Source organism: Pleurodeles waltl, chromosome 3_1 (assembly GCF_031143425.1).
Source record: "Pleurodeles waltl isolate 20211129_DDA chromosome 3_1, aPleWal1.hap1.20221129, whole genome shotgun sequence".
NCBI lineage: Eukaryota > Metazoa > Chordata > Amphibia > Caudata > Salamandridae > Pleurodeles > Pleurodeles waltl.
In genome coordinates, this window is record NC_090440.1 from 381,171,939 (window position 1) to 381,185,536 (window position 13,598).

General features: G+C 40.8%; 1 protein-coding gene across 3 annotated transcripts in view; it reads right to left on the minus strand.

Moving 5' to 3' along the window:
- The window catches only part of LOC138284127 (lamin-B3-like), a 225,792-nt gene that overhangs the window by 81,037 nt on the left and 131,157 nt on the right, over nt 1-13,598 (minus strand). For all 3 annotated transcript variants that reach the window (XM_069222571.1, XM_069222568.1, XM_069222569.1), the window contains exon 9: nt 3,567-3,686. In XM_069222571.1, coding sequence (XP_069078672.1) covers nt 3,567-3,686 — 120 coding nt within the window. The remainder of the gene's footprint in view (nt 1-3,566; nt 3,687-13,598) is intronic.

Here is a 13,598-nt window from a genome sequence, read left to right on the forward strand (position 1 = left end):
AAAAATTCTAACTAAATATTGTGGTTATATTCCATAATTCAATGCTTACATAAAAATGTAATCAATGCTTTAATATAGGTGTCCACAGCTACCCCTAGTGGTTTGCTGCATTATGTCTTACAAGGCTAGGTTTTAACTGAATATTGCATAAGTTGAATGTTCTATTGTTTGAGAATGTTACTAATACGTGGTTTCTTCCTCGAGGAAGAAAGTGAATGTTACAAGTGAAACAATTCTTCCGGAGAAGAAAAGTTTAGATGAGATGGAACAATGGAGCTACAGACGAGACAGAAGAGGAAAGGTTACTGTCGAGAAAATATTTTAGTTAATGTAATGTCGTCATATTTTAGGTTATCAATTAAAATTTCTATTGGCTGAAACGTAACCACCCCATGAACCGACCAATCATAAGCTTTTTAAAGATTAGTATAACAACTTGAGTAGGATTCTTCTTTAGGCAGATTGCAGATTTTAGCGGGAGAAATTGAAGTTGTTAGATTCCAGTGTCCCTGCTGATGGTTCGAGTCATATTAGCAGTGTGGGTTTAGCTGTTAGGCCCAATTCTTCTGAAGAAATATCTGATGGTGTCCCCTTGCTGAAGTAGACTGCTTGTTGCTATCATTTGGGTAATGTATGTCACTGTAATGTTATATGTGACTCTTTTGCTTTCCAGGTACCAGCTGCAACTTATAATTTGATTGCTGCATATTAATAATATTTTTAATAATAACCCGAGTTGAAGAGTTTTCCTAAATTTGTGTTTCTAAATTCGTTTTACATGAAGCCCAACATGTTAATGCTAATTTGTGGTTAGTGAGGGTATTAACTTGGAATGCTCATAGTTTACATTGACATCTTTTGAGTGTTGTACTAATGTATACTTTGCCATTATTACCCATTCTGGTATTATTAATAAGTGTAATTCTTTTGGAGAATACTTGTCTGGTTGTTTTGATTAAACTTAGATATATAAGACGTTCTAATCAACCACTATTAATTCTATATGCTTACCATTTGTGTTTGAGAGTTATTTTTGTAACATTAGCATTGTTAATCTAGGGAAATACATTTTATAATTCTTCTTAATAAACTGGTGTGGTCATTGTTTGAGGTTTAATATCTTTGATTATGCTGATTGTTGATGCTTACATTTCACATTGATGACATCCCTTCAAACCTATGTCACTTCGATCCATTGACCTCTAGCACAGAATCCACTATACAGTATAAATAATAGCTAGGTTTCCGTGGCACTGCAGCACTTCCATTTAGACCTTATGGCAGCATTGTACAATCAATGTCATATTTTACTTTTACGAATGTCCTTTAGAATACATGCTAACACTTACTTTAGCTTTTCAACTGGAGCGCTGGGACGAGCTGCTACTGGGCAACTGGTCAGTTGGAGCATTCTTGTTTTATTTTATACTAAGATGGATTTTATCAGTTCAAATTAAACTATTTATCCATTCATGGTAGAGTTGTGGCTCTAGAGTTGGGTGTGTTACACGAATAGGGCAACAAGCAAATAGATCATGACAATGAGGAGGGGTTTTTGTAGCTGGACAATTTGGATTTGCAGCATTTGGTCTGCATATGGTGGGCACAACTGTAGTGGTAGGTGGGCGTCCCGAAAGACAATAGATGTAAAGTTACAAATCATTGAGCAGGCATGCAGAGGGTTCCAAAAACATAATTTAGGTTGAATCGCTAAGTCAAGTTCAAGATAGAAGCAGTGATTTAAGTAGGTTTTAAATAGCGTTAATTGCTTAGCAAGTATATTTCACTCACAATATGCTTCTGCACGCATGCTGGAGTATCTATGGGTTCAGAATTAGCTGCTCAGTATTGAACTCACCCCCATCCCTCCAAGTAACTGTCCTTCCTGTACATTTGCCATTGTGGGGTCATTGGAAAGAGTTTTATTTTCCCCAGAGGATTATGGAATGCGCAACTCAGATATGTGCATCACACACCAAGGCCTGACGCGAAGCTGTCGTTTCTAAACTGTTATTATTTAAGCTTGATTGTTCCCATAGAGCAATATGCATATGTGATTAAGCAGGGGACAGTTTTGTGACAGATGTACAGTTCGTTTCCCAGCTGTAGTGCGACAAACCTTCAGCTAGTAATACCGACAGCCTTATGTTCAGCAGCAATGTTAGACACCTCATATTAGAGATCTATGAGCTGGTCACAGGTAGGCACTGGAGAAAAAGTGATTATTCATAACCAAATGGGCCAGTTCGGAAGGTGAAGTCATAAGGTGGGTTCAAAGCAATACTTGACAAAGCCCACCGTCAACTGACCCCTCCCACTGTGGACTCAACATCTTCAAGGATGTTAACTACAACATGGTCTGCGCAATGTGAGATCTTGCTCTTTCTAATGAATAGCCCATACCCAGCAGTATTACTCATCAAATACTAATCTGATAATGTAGATAAGGCCTTCTGTCAAGAGCTGCAGACTTTGAAACTAGGAAACAGGTTTGAATCCCAGACTTACTTCCTGTGATTCAGGGAGAAATCACCTAACCTTGCCTACAAGGTTTATGCTATATAAAACTGCAAAAACAGGAATCAAACTAATTCTATTAAAGGACTGAAATATGACTGGGCAAAGGTTAATTTCAGTTACTTGTCTTACACCTTGCATCAAGTGCCCCCCTACATAGTATGGATTATTTGCGTTTCTGGTCTATCTTGCCAAGGGGGTCTGTCCCAGTCACTCCTTGCCTACACGACGACTCGCCTTTGTTTCCATGTTGCCGAGATGACAGGCGAGACAGTATGTTGTCCACCAAAGTACAAAGTAGAAATGCTGTTAAAGTTCACTATGCAGTTTTCACAATTTGAACCAGCAGTCAAACCGGATAAAAATAAGTGCAGTGTCTTAAGATAATTCACCTCCATCTCTATTGTATTCTGTCACTACAGGGCAACTTTGAATTGCAGCAGATTTCCATGCAAAAGATACATTGAATGCACCACTATCAATGCTGTATACTGTGTTTATTAACAATCTCAGCCCACTGTGGATATGCATACATGCAAGGTGTATATGATTAAAGGGGACATTACAGTACTTTTATAAAGTATCTATTTAAAATATGAAAATTACATTGATTAATTGTTTAATACTCAATGCATTCAACTCACACATGTACTCTGAGTTATATTGCTATAAAAACAATCTTCAAACCTACTTTCTAATGAGCAGTAACGTAATTAGATTGTTCCTACACTGACAAAAATCGAGGAGGCAAATCCCACTGTGACTTTACTGAGCAATTTTTTTAAAAAATTTTTTTTTTTACATTCACTCTGATAACAGCAAGACCTCTCCTTGATCAAACATTTAATATTTACTTCTCCACAACTGAACTAAAATAAGTACAATAAGGGCAACTGCGCTGTGTGATTCTATACGGCAGGGCAAAACTATTCAGCAAAAAGACAACTGGGAGTCAAAAGTAACAATAAAATCACCAACCACATACACACAAATATTTGGGTCTTGCCTTGAACATTCAATACAGATACAACTGTTAGTGGTCTACTCACCTCTCCATTAGAGTCTGTGAGTACCACTACGACATTGTCGCCCATTCCCCAAGACTTCTGCGCCTTCCATACTAAGTCAGATGGAGGGTTGTGGCCAACACCAGCGCCTGCTCCCCAGATCTGAAACACCACATTTAAAAGAAGTTTAAAACAGTAAAACAATCATATCATTACCATTTAAACTAGAGACAGATATATAGCATCATATATTAGACAAGCTCCTTGGTACCACTAATCCAGCTAGTTCTGTTTAGGTGAATGGTGATAAGGGTGCATGGTTAAACCCCAAAGCAGTAGAGGTAGAAGAAACTCTAGTCCTCTTAAGTGTTGAGTTGTGCAACGCAACAGGTTGGTCCTGTTACAGTGTGCGTGAAGTAGAGGGAAACAAGTAGTTAGTGTTCTCTGTTGGGTGAGCAGGGAAGTTTTGAGTTATTTGTATACTCATATTTTGAATTTGTGGAACGTATTTATTAACTGTGTTTTAGCATCTTACATCCCTTTGGAGTATTGAAGTTAAGCAGAGAGCGTTTGTTGACCTGTTCTGTTTATTTTGATGAGGTTGGTGAAGGACGATTGATAAGGGTGTTTTGCCTTTTTTTGTTCTGTTGAATATTTCATTGTTTTCATAAGGGGGTAGATGTGTTGTGGCCTCTTGCTATCTTATGCGTTCTCCCCACTAACTTAATGTTCCCTGCTGCTCAGCCAGTAAGTGAGGTCATTGTATGGTTGGAATGTTGATAGTGTTTGTGCTCGGGCGAGTGTACAGTTGGAGTGAGATAGGCTGAATGGCAGGATGCTGCTCCTGGTGGGGCCTGATCTGTAACCTACAACTAAGCTAATAAATGTACTTATTTTACCTACGAGTAAACCTTCATTGGTTACACCACTAACCTCCGAACTTCTAAAAGAAAAAAAAGCTTTGGCGTAAAAACTACTTTGAAATATTTGTGTCTGAAGTACACCATATTGGAACATAAAAACTATTCTGTTAGTTGTCTGCTAGGATGGTGAGAAATGTGCATATTCTTCATTTTCAACATTTTACATTTATGATGAGTCATGTGCAAATGGTAATTTCAACAGATTTAAATAATACTGATCACTTAGATTTCAGCGATCTCACAGCATAAAATATAACATTTCTGGGCAGCTGAGGCCACCTGATAGCTCTTCAAATTCCGCTGGATATTTAGTATACTTTCTGTTTGTTTTTTAAATTAAAAATTGTCCAAATACGCTTCTACTCATGTAAATCAAACTTCTGGGGCCACCTTTATGAACAATTCACTGCTGGGAGTTAATCTTGTAACAAAGCAATCCAAATTAATACCACGGGTACCACTACAAGATATAGAGCAAACTGAATTACTTTAGTTAATACTACAGAGCATGTATTTCAACATTTGTTATTTTTTTTTACCACCAAACAATTCGACCAGACCATCAGAGTTCTGCAACCAGAGTTCTACTTCTTGCGTGGTAATAAGCACAACAGTTAAATCGTATGTCGCGGCAAATTAAAATCTGTGTTACAAATTCTATAATAAGATCATGTATCACCTATGCTGATCTCTTATTGTTGCTGTTCACGTTCATTGTATACGCACTACTTTTACCGTGCCTTTAAGTGTTCATAACCAGTGGTGTGTTGGAAATTATTATATGAGCTCCCCAAGCACCGCCTATGGAAACTGACACTCCGTATTAGTACTCCATCTTTTCTCAGCAAATGTTAATATTTATTCGCTTATTTTTCAACTTTACAAATGTTCCCACCATCTCTCGTTTGTTAAGTACATTGTCCATGGAGTTTTGAAAAATAATTATGTATACTGATCAGCACGGGACATAACAATTAGACACAAACGTCTGCGATGTTGTGGTGGTCAACGCTTTCGCATCATTAAGATGGCAGGTAAATCTGCATCATAAAGACGAATATAGTATAGTAATGCAAAAGGCACAGAAACTCAGGTTTGCCAAGCTCACTGTCGCAGATTTCTTTAATACTCCAGTGAGGGTGAGTGGATTTATTTTTCCTTCGGTTACGAAATCTAACAAAAAGTGAAGCCAATTGTTTTTGTGGCATTAGTGAGTACCGAAAGGTGACTAAAAGTAGAACCGGCTCACTAAATTATTAAAATAGAAAGTGACACCTCACTGAGCATCTAGTTTCCAAAAATGTATAGCATTAGATGTAATCAAACGGTCCTAAGCAATTTCAAATAGACGCACCTAATTGTTGGGAAGTTGCGAGATTAACTTGAGAAATAACACATCACACTCTCGCACTTGGGACATCTTGCTAGTAAGGCAATCGAAGGAGTGAAGCACGAGCTGTTGAGACCAGTGTGTAAATCAGCAGGCCCATTCAGCAACTGTGCACACTTAACTTTTGAAGCTTTACAGAGCAATTAAAACAAGCATTTGCAATACAAGGGGTCTCGCATTTGATCGAGTTGGACTGTTAGAGTTGTAAACTCCTAACCGGACTTTCCGTGCCACATAAATTGAAAGGCAAAAAACGAGCTCAATCACGCTATGTAAAACCCAGCGCACTTGCGCTTAAATTAAAAAACAAAAAACTAACAGCGATTGCGCTATGTAAAACCCTGCATAACCGAGCTGCATGTATAATAAAAAGATAAAGTAGTGCAGAAAACAGGCTGAAGAAATAGAGCCTTGCATGTTTTCGATGAGGGCTAAGCACCGGAAAAGGCATGATGTATGCATGCCTTTCACTAATTAAATCAAGTGGATTTTAAAAGGCAAGCCCATGAACCAATGAAAGTGACATGTGTGACATGGGTGTGGTTAAAAGCCCAAAGAGAGATTAAAACAGGTAAGGAGCGCTTGTGCACTCGACCCTAAAAATAAGCAGAATTAACTAACATTATAGTGCACTTTGTATTTACATATAGCGAGATGATAAATCTGCACCAGCAAGTGTTAAATCAAAGAGAAAAGTTTTGCTTAAGTAGATAACACATCTTTAACACATCTTGGTTTACAGTTGGTTTTGAGGATCTATAGGAGGTTATGATTTTGATCGATGATGCTGGTTAGTATGAAATATCCACTGGGATCAGTGAAACATAAGGGTTAGGGGGGGAAATCATGCTCGGTTTTAGGTTGAACTTTAATTTATGTGAAACTCTCAATTCTATCTCTATAGGCTCCTTGGGTTGATTCCGTGTGGATGGACCAGAGAAGAGCAATCATTACTTACGACTTCCAGGCACCGCCTTGTCCCCTTGCTTGGAAGTTCACAGCCTCCCAGGAAATAAATTGAGTTATTAGAATTGAGAGACGTTCAATTTTTTTTTAATTCTAGTGAATAGTTGTAAGAAGGTAAATTATTAGTTGGGGCAAATATTAGTCCACCACAAGCATTACAGTAGTAGACCTGTTAAGTGCAGGCAAATGTTTCAATAATTTAAATCTTGGGTCACCCCCTCATAGCTATGAGCAGAGCAGACTGGCTTAATTTAGAGAAAATGTGTAAAACATTTAGAGGTGCCAAAACACAATCTCAAAACCACAGGACAATGAAAATGCCACTCCATTTTAATAAAATGGAGTTGTCTTACAGACCCTATGGTTAGACCCTATTCGTTCTAATTAGGACTCAATTTTGTCTTAGGCCTACTTGGATAGTGGGGACCTTTTGCTTCCTAAATTTCAAACATGGTGGTCTTCACCTTCCTAGGGAAAACACATTACAACCTTTCGACTCACAAGAGTTAGATCCTTTTGAACCTGACTTATAAAAGACGTTCTATCCCCCAATAGTGACATACAAAAAAATGGCACATCCTTCCGGATAATAAAAGTTCCTTGTGGGACGGTAGTCTGAGACAGGTTCCAGAGTCAAAAAACAGCTTTTTCCCCCCCAAAGAGTTTAGTGTGTGTTAACGTATTATTTTCTCCTATAAGTACATTTATTTGATGTATATGTGAATACATTCGTTAAGAAAGAGAAGACAGGTCTATTTACTATTTAAAAAAACCTTCTGAAATCACCAACAAATCTGAGAGGTATTCGTTCCAGATTATCACACCAGATGCTGTCTGAGATTCCCCAGACAGAACCTGCCAGAGCAACATGCTGCTACAACCTCCAATCCAATCCAATGTTGGTAAGGCACAGAGAGGAGAAGACCTAAAGTCAGCTGTCACTTCCAGCCCTCCTGGTAATCACAGCACTTTACTGTAAACAGGTATGTGCTACATCTTCTCCCTAGAAACTGTTGATGCAAGTAAATCTACTCCATGTTCTCATAGTGTATGGAAATATTTGTAGCCTTCTCACCGTTGGTCATGTCTCTATGATGTATTAACCATATTCTGTGTGGTTACTCTTCATGTGCTTAGACACAGATTTAGACAGTTCAAATAAACACTTTTTAACTATAAAGAGTCTTTTACTTTGTATAGGTATCTGTGTGATACTCTACAGAGTGAAATGGAGCTTGAATAACTACTGTAGTGTTCGTAAGCTCGAAAACACTGACATAACATCTACCAGAAGGTTTAGTAGGTTTGCATGGGGCTACACAAACATGGACTTTCATGCTGAAGCACTGAACTAAGTTCAGGCATCTGTCCACAGTAAAATCAGACATTCTAGAACTCAGCTGTTAGACTTCGTTTACATAACAGAGTAAACTTTAACCCCTTCGCTGCCAGGCCTTTTCCCCCTCAGGTGCCAGGTCTTTTATTGGCTATTTGGGGCAGTTTGCGTTTAGGCCCTCATAACCTTTTGTCCACATAAGATACCCATGCGAAATCTGCGACCTTTTTTTCCCAACATCATAGGGATCCTAGAGGTACCGAGAGTTTGTGGGTTCCCCTAAAGGAGACCAAGAAATTAGCCAAAGTACAGCGAACACTTTTTTGTTTTTTGTTTTTAAAGGGAAAAAAGGGCTGCAGAAGGTGAAAATGGCATCAACAAAGGGTTTGCGTTGCTAAAATCACCATCATCACAGCTTTCAGGAACAGGCAGACTTGAATCAGAAAATCCAAGTTTTCAACACAATTTTGGGATTTTACTGGGACATACCCCATTTTTACTATTTTTTGTGCTTTCAGCCTCCTCCCAGTTAGTGACAGAAATGGTTGTGAAACCAATGCTGGATCCCAGAAAGCTAAACATTTCTGGAAAGTAGACAATATTCTGAATTCAGCAAGGGGTAATTTCTGTAGATCCTACAAGGGTTTCCTACAGAAAAGAACAGCTGAAATGAAAATATATTGAAATTGAGGTGAAAAAACTGCCATTTTTCTCCATGTTTTACTCTAACTTTTTCCTGTGATATCAGCTTTTTGAAAGCAATATACCATTACGTCTGCTGGACTCTTCTCATTGCGGGGATATATAGGGCTTGTAGTTTCATCAAGAACCCTAGGTACCCAGAGCCAATAAATGAGCTGCACCTTGCAATGGGTTTTCATTCTATTCCGGGTATACAGCAATTCATTTGCTGAAATATAAAGAGTGAAAAATAGGTATCAAGAAAACCTTTGTATTTCCAAAATGGGCACAAGATAAGGTGTTGAGAAGCAGTGGTTATTTGCACATCTCTGAATTCCGGGGTGCCCATACTAGCATGTGAATTTCAGGGCATTTCTTAAATAGTGTGTAAAAAACAAAAAACAAACAAAAAAAAGTCTGTCTTACATTTGGAAGGAAAAATGTAGAGAAAGTCAAGGGGCAATAACACTTGCTTTGCTATTCTGTGTTCCCCTGTTAGAAATGGGGTATTTGGTTGACAGTCAGGTTACCCCCTGGTCAAGCAAGGACCCTCACTCTGGTCAGGGTAAAAGGGAATCACCCTCAGCTAATCCCTGCTTACCCTCTTGGTAGCTTGGCAGAGCACTAGGCTTAACTTCAGAGTGCTAGGTTTAAAGTATTTGTACTAACACACACAGTAACAATTAAATCACTACAAATGACAACACAGGTTTAGAAAAATAGGAAATATTTATCTAAACAAAACAAAACCAAAATGACAAAAATCCACAACACAGAAGGCAAGTTATTAATTTTTTGAAGATTAAATAAAAAAATAGCGCTTAGAAACAAATGCTTTGATGAAGTGTTACCACGTCGTAGTGACGGAGTCGTTCCTAACAATCCGACACCAACTGCGCTGGCCATGGACTCACGCAGACCCCCAGGGACAGTACCTTGGTGAAGAATTAATAAATACATGCCGATGCACGAAGTCTGGGATCGCGGTGTCTATGTGAAACGTTGAATCCATGCAATTCGAGCGGCAAAGTCACGACGTACTGAGGCGACTTCCACAGTGTCGCAGATTTCGGCGCGGCTGCAGCGGTGTCAGGCCTGCAAAGGTCATCGCGTTCCAAAGAAGATCATGGAGTCGGTTGCAGGCGTCGTCACCGGATTCAGAAGCAGAGACGGTCCGGAGTAGTCAGAAGTCGATTTCCTTGAATTTTCACCAGCTTTCCAGGGCCCAGAGACCGGATAGGGCACCACTTGTCAGGACAGGAATCTCAGCAGAGAGTGCAGGTGCTGGTAAGGGAGAAATCTTTGCTGTCACTGAGACTTCAAAACAACAGGAGGCAAGCTCTAAGTCAAGCCCTTGGAGATTTCTTCTCAAGATGGAAGGCACACAAAGTCCAGTCTTTGCCCTCTTACTCTGGCAGAAGCAGAAACTGCAGGATAGCTCCACAAAGCACAGTCACAGGCAGGGCAGACCTTCTTCCTCAGCTCTTCTCCAGGCAGAGGTTCCTCTTGTTTCCAGAAGTATTCTAAAGTCTGTAGTTTTGGGTGCCCTTCTTATACACATTTTCTCCTTTGAAGTAGGCCTACTTCAAAGCAAAGTCTCTCCTGATTGTGAAATCCAGCCTTGCCCACGCAAGGCCCCAGACACTCACCAGGGGGTTGGTGACAACATTGTGTGAGTACAGGCACAGTCCTTTCAGGTGTAAGTGACCACTCCTCCCCTTCCTCCTAGCACAGATGGCTCATCAGGAAATGCAGACTACACCCCAGCTCCCTTTGTGTCACTGTCTAGTGTGAGGTGCAACCAGCCCAACTGTCAAGCTGACCCAGACAGGGAATCCACAAACAGGCAGAGTTGCAAAAATGGTATAAGCAGGAAAATGCTCACTTTCTAAAAGTGGCATTTTCAAACACACAATCTTAAAATCAACTTTACTAAAAGATGTATTTTTAAATTGTGGGCTCAGAGACCCCAAACTCCACATGTCCATCCGCTCCCAAAGGCAATCTACACTTTAATCATATTTAAAGGTAGCCCCCATGTTAACCTATGAGAGGGACAGGCCTTGCAACAGTGAAAAACTAATTTAGCAATATTTCACTGTCAGGACATATAAAACACATTACTATGTCCTACCTTAACCATACACTGCACCCTGTCCTTGGGGCTACCTAGGGCCTACCTTAGGGGTGTCTTACATGTAAGAAAAGGGAAGGTTTACGCCTGGCAAGTAGGTACACTTGCCAAGTCAAATTTACAGTTAAAACTGCACACACAGACACTGCAATGGCAGGTCAGAGCTGCTTATGTGGGTGGCACAACCAGTGCTGCAGGCCCACTAGTAGCATTTGATTTACAGGCCCTGGCACCTCCAGTGCACTTTACTAGGGACTTACTAGTAAATCAAATATGCCAATCATGGATAAACCAATCAACAATACAATATACACAGAGAGCATATGCACTTTAGCACTGGTTAGCAGTGGTAAAGTGCTCAGAGTTCAAAAGCCAACAGCAACAGGTCAGACAAAATAGGAGGCAGGAGGCAAAAAGATTAGGGCTGACCCTGCATAAGCAAAAAAGTCCAACATCCCCCAAGTCTCCTGATAGAAATGGTACCTCACTTGTGTGGGTAGGCCTAATGCTTGCGACAGGAAACGTAACATTGGCACATCACATTTTTACATTGAAATTTGACGTGTTTTTTGCAAAGTGCCTAGCTGTAGATTGTGGCCTCTAGCTCAGCTGGCACCTAGGGAAACCTACCAAACCTGCACATTTTTTAAAACTAGACACCTAGGGGAATCCAAGATGGGGTGACTTGTGGGGCTCTCACCAGGTTATGTTACCCAGAATCCTTTGCAAATCTCAAAATTTGGCCAAAAAGCTACTTTTTCCTCACATTTCGGTGACAGAAAGTTCTGGAATCTGTGAGGAGCCACAAATTTTCTTCCACTTGGCGCTCCCCCAAGCCTCCCGATAAAAATGGTACCTCATGTGTGTGGGTAGGCCTAATGCTTGCAACAGGAAATGCCCCAAAACACTATCTGGACACATCAAAATTATCAAATAGAAAACTTCCTGTTTTTGTGCGTGTGTTGGGGGGGGGGGAACCTGAGTTTTTGGTCCTGGGCTCAGCAGCCATCTAGGGAAACCTACCAAACTCAGAAAACTAGACACCCGATGGAGTCCAGGGAGGTGTGACTTGCGTGAATCCCCCAATGTTTTCTTACCCAGAATCCTCAGCAGACCTAAAACTTAGCTTTAAAAAAAAAAAAAAAAAAAAAAAAAAAACACAAAAAAAAAAACACAAAAAAAACCCAAAACATTTTTCCCACATTCCTGTGTGGGATCACAGCAGCACCGGGACAAATTTCCTACCACCCAACGTTCCCCTCAGTCTCCCAGTAAAAATGATACCTCACTTGCGTGGGTGGGCCAAGTGCCTGTGACAGGGAAGAGCCAAAAACATGTCGAAATTGAGGGGGGAACCAAAGCGGGTCCAAAAGGGCAGTTTGAAAAAAAAACATTTTTAGGCTGACAAGTGCAGCAGAATTTTTATCGGTATAGATGAGACAATGTTGGGTCGTAGGAATTTTGTGGATTCCTGCAGATTCTGGAAGGTTCAATCACAAAAATGTGGGAAAAATGTGTGATTTTGAGCAAAGTTGGAGGTTTGCAGGGCATTGTGGTTAAGAAAATGGTGTGGTGTGGTGTGGTGTGCTGTGCATGTGAAGCACACCACCCTGGAATCAACCAGATGTTTAGTTTTCAGATGTGTCTAGGTCTTGTGGATTGTTCTACATGGCAGCGTCCCAAATTCAAAAAAGTGCAGCCCTCACCATTCCAAGTGGGACGATTTTGAGAGTTACAAAGCTCTCACGGCCCAAATGTAAAACCAAAACCCAAAATAATCAAATGTCCTATTGCTTCCCGTGGGATAAGATGTTTTAGTGTGAGGGGAGAGCTGAAAGACTGTTACCCCCTTCAGTTGGGGTGGGGGCATAACCAGGCCCATACTGGTTGGTAGCCACCACCCCACATTTTTTTTATTTTTTGTTCCCTGGCATTTAATAGACTTTCTGCCCCCTGGGATGTGGATCAAGGGTAACTGCCCAATCTTCCCACTGGTGGGCAGAACAACTTTGGCCCCATTTATTTGGGATGGGGGTATGGCCATAACACCACCTTCTTATTTTGAAGAAGAAAAAAAAATCTTCCCTGGTCGGCTTTCTGCCCCCCTTGGGGGCAGTTGGTCCTTCCAAAAAAAGGATGATTAGGGCCAACAGTAATGTGCTCCCATGGGGAGAGACCCTTGCCCAAGGGGCCGCCCCCCAAACATCACGCATACACACACACCAATCCCTGGTGTCTAGTGGTTTCTGACCCCCCTAGGGTCAGATTGGCCTAACAAAAATATAATTTGCCCCCCAGGGGAGCGACCCTTGCCCAAGGGGTTGCTCCCCAAACATAAAAACATAAAGTAAATAAAAAATATATATATCCCTGGTGTCTAGAGGTTTCTGCCCCACCCCGGGGGCAGATCGGCCTAATTATATTAAGCCGATCTGCCCCGGTGGGGGGGGGGGGGGGGGGCAGAAAAGGCCTAAAAATATTTTGCCCCCCGTGGAGCGGCCCTTGCCCAAGGGGTCGCTCCCATTATGCGTAAATATAAAAAAATTAAAATTCCCTGGTGTCTAATGGTTTCTGCTCCCCCTGGGGGCAGATCGGCCTAATTATATTAGGGGGGAGCAGAAATGGCCTAAAAATAATTTGGCCC